This window comes from Spinacia oleracea, chromosome 3 (assembly GCF_020520425.1).
Source record: "Spinacia oleracea cultivar Varoflay chromosome 3, BTI_SOV_V1, whole genome shotgun sequence".
NCBI lineage: Eukaryota > Viridiplantae > Streptophyta > Magnoliopsida > Caryophyllales > Amaranthaceae > Spinacia > Spinacia oleracea.
In genome coordinates this window covers 24609286-24614238 of record NC_079489.1, presented here as the reverse complement: position 1 = coordinate 24614238, position 4953 = coordinate 24609286, and the positions used below count along the sequence as shown (strand labels likewise).

The following is a 4953-nucleotide window of genomic DNA, read 5'->3' as shown; positions in this document are numbered from 1 at the left end:
CAGACTTCTTCTATTCGAGTTCCCCCTCAGGAACTACTGCTTCTCTTTCGGAGTTCCTCTAGCTCATCTGGAGTTCCAGTTCTTCCGCAGGAACTTTGCAACTCCCAGCTTCTCTAGAGTTCATCCTTAGGAACTGCTCTGCAGTTCCAGCTCTGGATTTTATGCTTCTTTGTTATAAGCATCTCACAATCATCAACTTCCAGTAAGCTTTATTATTGATGACTTGGGCACAACTATTCATTAATGATCCTTGCACACATACTACTTCAAAACCACGTTAGTTGATTACTTTAGTTTGTCATCATCAAAACCATATTGGCTCAACATGTACGTTCCAAGAAATTTTACCACGGATTACTCTCTCCGTCTCTTAATACTCGCACCAGTTTGACCGGTGCGAACTTTAATACACTTGAATTGACTAAATAATTTAATGGGCGTTAGTTAATAGTGAGGTATTTTTTTAATATAATTAGTGGAAAATGTGTAAGGGATGGAGAGGGGTGCAGTGGTGAGTGTGAATTTAAGTTAGTTGGTATCTACTATTGACATGGTTTAAATTGATAAAATGCGAAATCTATATTTATGCACTCTAATTTTAGTTATGTCCCCCACCGCAATACTCCGACCCTACTTAGAATTGTGAATTACACATCGTCGACCCTACTTTGAATAGTCAACGTCGTTGGGCGCCCAGCTATCATACGTAATAATTGATCTGATTTCCACTTCCCAACACCCTTAAAACTGGTGACTGGTGAGGATCACTTTCATTTTTAATCCTGCCTCTCCAATTAACTTACCATGGTTTCTTCCTACCATCACCATCACCATCACCATCTTTTCACTTTCTCTATCCTCCTCATCCATTTCATCTCCACCACCTCTTCGTCCGCCTCCTTTCATCCTAAAGCTCTAGTCCTACCAGTCTCAAAGGACTCCTCCACCCTCCAATACACAACCAAACTCATTCAAAGGACTCCTCTTGTAACTGTACCCTTAACACTAGACCTAGGCACTCCCTTCTTATGGTTATGGATCAACTGCGGCAAAAACATCATCTCCTCCACATACCACCCTGTTTCATGTGGCTCTCCTCAATGCACTCTCGCCAACGCTAAAATCTGTAAGACGTGCCCTTCCCAACCTACCACCGGCTGCAACAACAACAACAACAACACATGTGCAACTCACTCTCTCTACAACCCCATCACCAATATCTCCCCACCTTTGGGCGGGGAGCTGGCTACCGATGTAGTCCAAATTCACTCGACAGACGGGTCCAACACGGGTAAAACCGTGACCGTGCCCAACTATCTCTTTGTTTGTGCGCCCAAGTCCTTGTTACAGGGCCTACCAAAAGGGGTGTCTGGGATTGCTGGGCTTGGGAGGACTACTGTCTCGCTCCCTTCTCAATTCTCCTCAACCTTCGGTTTCCCTCATAAATTCGCACTCTGTTTATCGTCTTTCCCCTCAGAAGACGGCGTCGTTTTGTTTGGGGACGGACCTTACAACTTGTCGTCCGGTTCAGATGTCACAACCTTATTTTCATACAATCCTCTTATCCGAAACCCGGTCCGACCCTCTGAGTATTTCATTGGAGTTACAGCAATCAGAATATTGGAAAAAGACTTGCCACTTGACAAGTCTTTACTATCTATAAACAACAAAGGAAATGGTGGAACCTTGCTAAGCGTTATTCATCCTTACACTGTTATGGAAACTTCTATTTACAAGTCATTTATAACCACCTTCGATACACTACTGAAGAAACTGTATCAATTGAAAAGAGTTACTCCGGTTGCGCCATTCGAGATGTGCTACGATTCTGGTACCTTTGGTTACACGAAGATTGGGCCTTTTGTACCGGATATCAACCTAGTGTTGCAGAATGGAGTGTCTTGGAGGATACAGGCGATGAACTCCTTAGTGAGAGTACAAAGTATACAAGCTTATTGTCTTGGTTTTGTGGATGGTGGGAGGAACCCAAGGGCTTCCATTGTTATCGGAGCGTATCAAATGGAAGATGTTTTGTTGCAGTTTGATTTAGCTAAGTCTAGCCTTGGGTTTACTACTTCTCTGGTTCCTGATAGGATTAGATGCTCGAACTTCAACTTCACTTCGAATGTGGTATGAAACGAAATCGTATTAGTGTTCGTGTTTGATTTTACTAGCTACAAATATATGATATGATGTCACACAATGCAAAGACTAGGGACTTACAAAAAAATACTCGTATATGAATATCATCACTATTGTACCAAGTTCATAATTTCACGTAGTATATGTGAGAATGTGACATATCGGGTAATGATCAATATTTAATTATCATATTCATATGCATGCCGTTTTAGCTTTATATATCTTTACCCATAATAAAAAGGCAATCAAAAGTCTTCGTTATTGTATCCAACCATCTTAATTGCTATGGACCTATGGTCCTGTACTCCTGTAGTTTGTTTGGCATTGTTAGGCTTGGACACTTTTAATTCAAATCCTAGTCCTGGAGTTCATCCCCAAACGGTTTGTGCTTGCTCGAACTCGATTGTCAAAATCAAATCTATCTCTCGAGTAAATATATATATTAATCTTACTGTGACAATCAAATCTATCTTTCTAGTAAAAATATAAATCTTACTTCCTACGTACCTGATGAAGAGAACAGACAGGGGATGAAAGTTTATTATCGTTGTCATTGGAACCTTGGAGGAAAAAGTTGGTCACGTGATTTTACGTAAATAAAATAACGAAACTTTATTTAATACGCCTAACTCAGTTGATAAGGTGCAAGAGGTCAAGTGCGCTATGAAAATACATGGCATGGTCTAGAGTTAAAAATAACGTACCCATGATTTCCATATACACTGACCAATTGTGACACATGTTGTGATTAACCTCCTCCAAGACACTCGAATACCAATGGGGGCCGGGTTAGGCTTTTTCCATTTAGATTTGAAAAAAAAATTGTCAAATGGGTGAGTATGGCAAATGTAGGTGTGTACACTCCATCTACACCGTATGATTTTATTGCCGTTTATTTGGAATTCTGTAGGTACGTTCTTGTAGGTTTTATTGACCATCCAAAACATTTAATTTGCCCGTACGTTATGGGGCCTTGGAGGGTTAGGTTTTTAATTTTGTTTTCTCACTCTACCTTCCAATCCTTATTACCGAAAAACACTTTTGCTGGCAGGCACCACTCAAGTTGCAATCAAACAACTTGATGTCTAGTATAAAGATGAAGACTTTCATCATATCCCCAATTGACTTTGAATTTCAACCACTAATAAGTAATAAGGCATCCATCTTTAACTTTCTATAAAATGTATATTATATTTGTTATTCAATTACACTAAGTCTCATACCTCTTTAACATGGCTTCCTACTTGAATCATCATCCCTTCATTTTCTATCTCCTCATCATCTATACCATCTCCATCTCCATCTCCATCTCCATCTCCATCTCCACCACTTCCGCCTTGTTCCTACCCAAAGCACTAGTTCTCACAGTCGTAAAAGACCCCTCTACCCTCCAATACACAACCAAACTCATCCAAAGAACTCCCCAACCCTTGTCACTCGACCTAGGTACTCCAATCTCATGGGTGATTTGCGATAACCGTTACATCTCCTCTACTTACCACCCTGCTTATTGTGGCTCTCCTCAATGCACTCTCGCTAACTCCAAATTATGTAGGACATGCCCTCCTCCAGCTAAGCCAGGGTGCAACAACAACACATGTACAACTACCTCCCTCAACAACCCCTTCACCAACATCATCATCTCCCCACCTGGAGGCACTGAGCTAGCTACAGATATAGTCCGTATCCCCACTACGGACGGGTCTAACCCGGGCCAACTAGTAACCGTGCCCAACCATCTCTTTGTTTGCGCGCCTAAGTCCTTGTTACAGGGCCTTGCCAAAGGAGTGTCCGGGGTTGCTGGTCTAGGAAGGTCTAAAATCTCTCTCCCGTCTCAAGTTTCCTCATATTTCCGTTTCCCTCGAAAATTCACGCTATGCTTACCTCCACTTACGGAAAGTGGTGTAGTCTTTTTTGGGGACGTAACTTACAATTTTAACCCGCCTGGTGGAGCGGCCTCAGCCAACCTTTCTTACACTCTACTTGTTGCAAACCCATTCCGACCCTCGGATTATTTCATAGGAGTACAAGGAATCAAAGTTGGTGGGGAAGATGTTCCATCAGTGAACAAGTCCAAATTATCTATAAATAGCAAGGGAAATGGTGGAACCATGATAAGTCTTAGTCATCCCTATACTATTATGGAAACGTCGATATACAAGGCTATCACTACCATCTTTAACGAACAACTTACTACAGTAGTTAAAAGAGTTAATCCAGTTGCACCATTCCAGTTTTGCTACGATTCTAACACGATCGGTTTCTCGCCGATCGGGCCCATGGTGCAGGACATCGACCTGGTATTGCAAAGCAAGGAGGTAAAATGGACTATAGCGCCATTAAACTCAATGGTGAGGATGAATGATAAAGCGTATTGTCTTGGTATTTTGGATGGTGGAAACAACCCAAGTACATCAATTATAATAGGAGGGTTTCAGATTGAGGATAATTTGCTGCAGTTTGATTTAGATAAGTCTATGATTGGGTTTAGTTCTTCATTGATTTATAATCGTATGAGATGTTCCAACTTCAACTTCACATCCAATGTAATATAAATCAAATTTAGATTATGCTTAACAACTTATAGTCACGTACATAATGAGTCTAGCAGTTGGCAATCTTATGGTAGAATACCAATAAAGTGGTTATGATCGAACTTGATGACAGACGTACATGGTTATAATAAATACAGCATTTTAACTTAAGTCACAAAGTATATTTACAACTCGAGTAGAACTAACCGTGATCATATGTAACTATCTCTAGCTTTTTTACTACGTACTCCGTAGTATGTAATAGTTTCGTAAGGGG

The 4953-nt window shown here is 40.9% G+C and overlaps 2 protein-coding genes across 2 annotated transcripts; both read left to right on the top strand.

Annotated features, from left to right (window-relative positions):
- The first annotated feature begins 765 nt into the window (after positions 1-765).
- Positions 766-2341, top strand: LOC110800436 (probable aspartic proteinase GIP2). Its single transcript, XM_022005743.2, has one exon. It carries the CDS (start codon positions 805-807, stop codon positions 2134-2136), a length of 1332 nt encoding a protein of 443 aa, XP_021861435.2. The 5' UTR covers positions 766-804; the 3' UTR covers positions 2137-2341.
- A 933-nt stretch (positions 2342-3274) lies between these two features.
- Positions 3275-4712, top strand: LOC110800276 (probable aspartic proteinase GIP2). Its single transcript, XM_022005591.2, has one exon. It carries the CDS (start codon positions 3375-3377, stop codon positions 4695-4697), a length of 1323 nt encoding a protein of 440 aa, XP_021861283.2. The 5' UTR covers positions 3275-3374; the 3' UTR covers positions 4698-4712.
- Positions 4713-4953: the final 241 nt, after the last annotated feature.

What these genes read in the sequence shown, in the direction of transcription:
- LOC110800436 (XM_022005743.2), top strand. Translation starts at nt 805, where the DNA reads ATGGTTTCTTCCTACCATCACCATCACCATCACCATCTTTTCACTTTC.
- LOC110800276 (XM_022005591.2), top strand. Translation starts at nt 3,375, where the DNA reads ATGGCTTCCTACTTGAATCATCATCCCTTCATTTTCTATCTCCTCATC.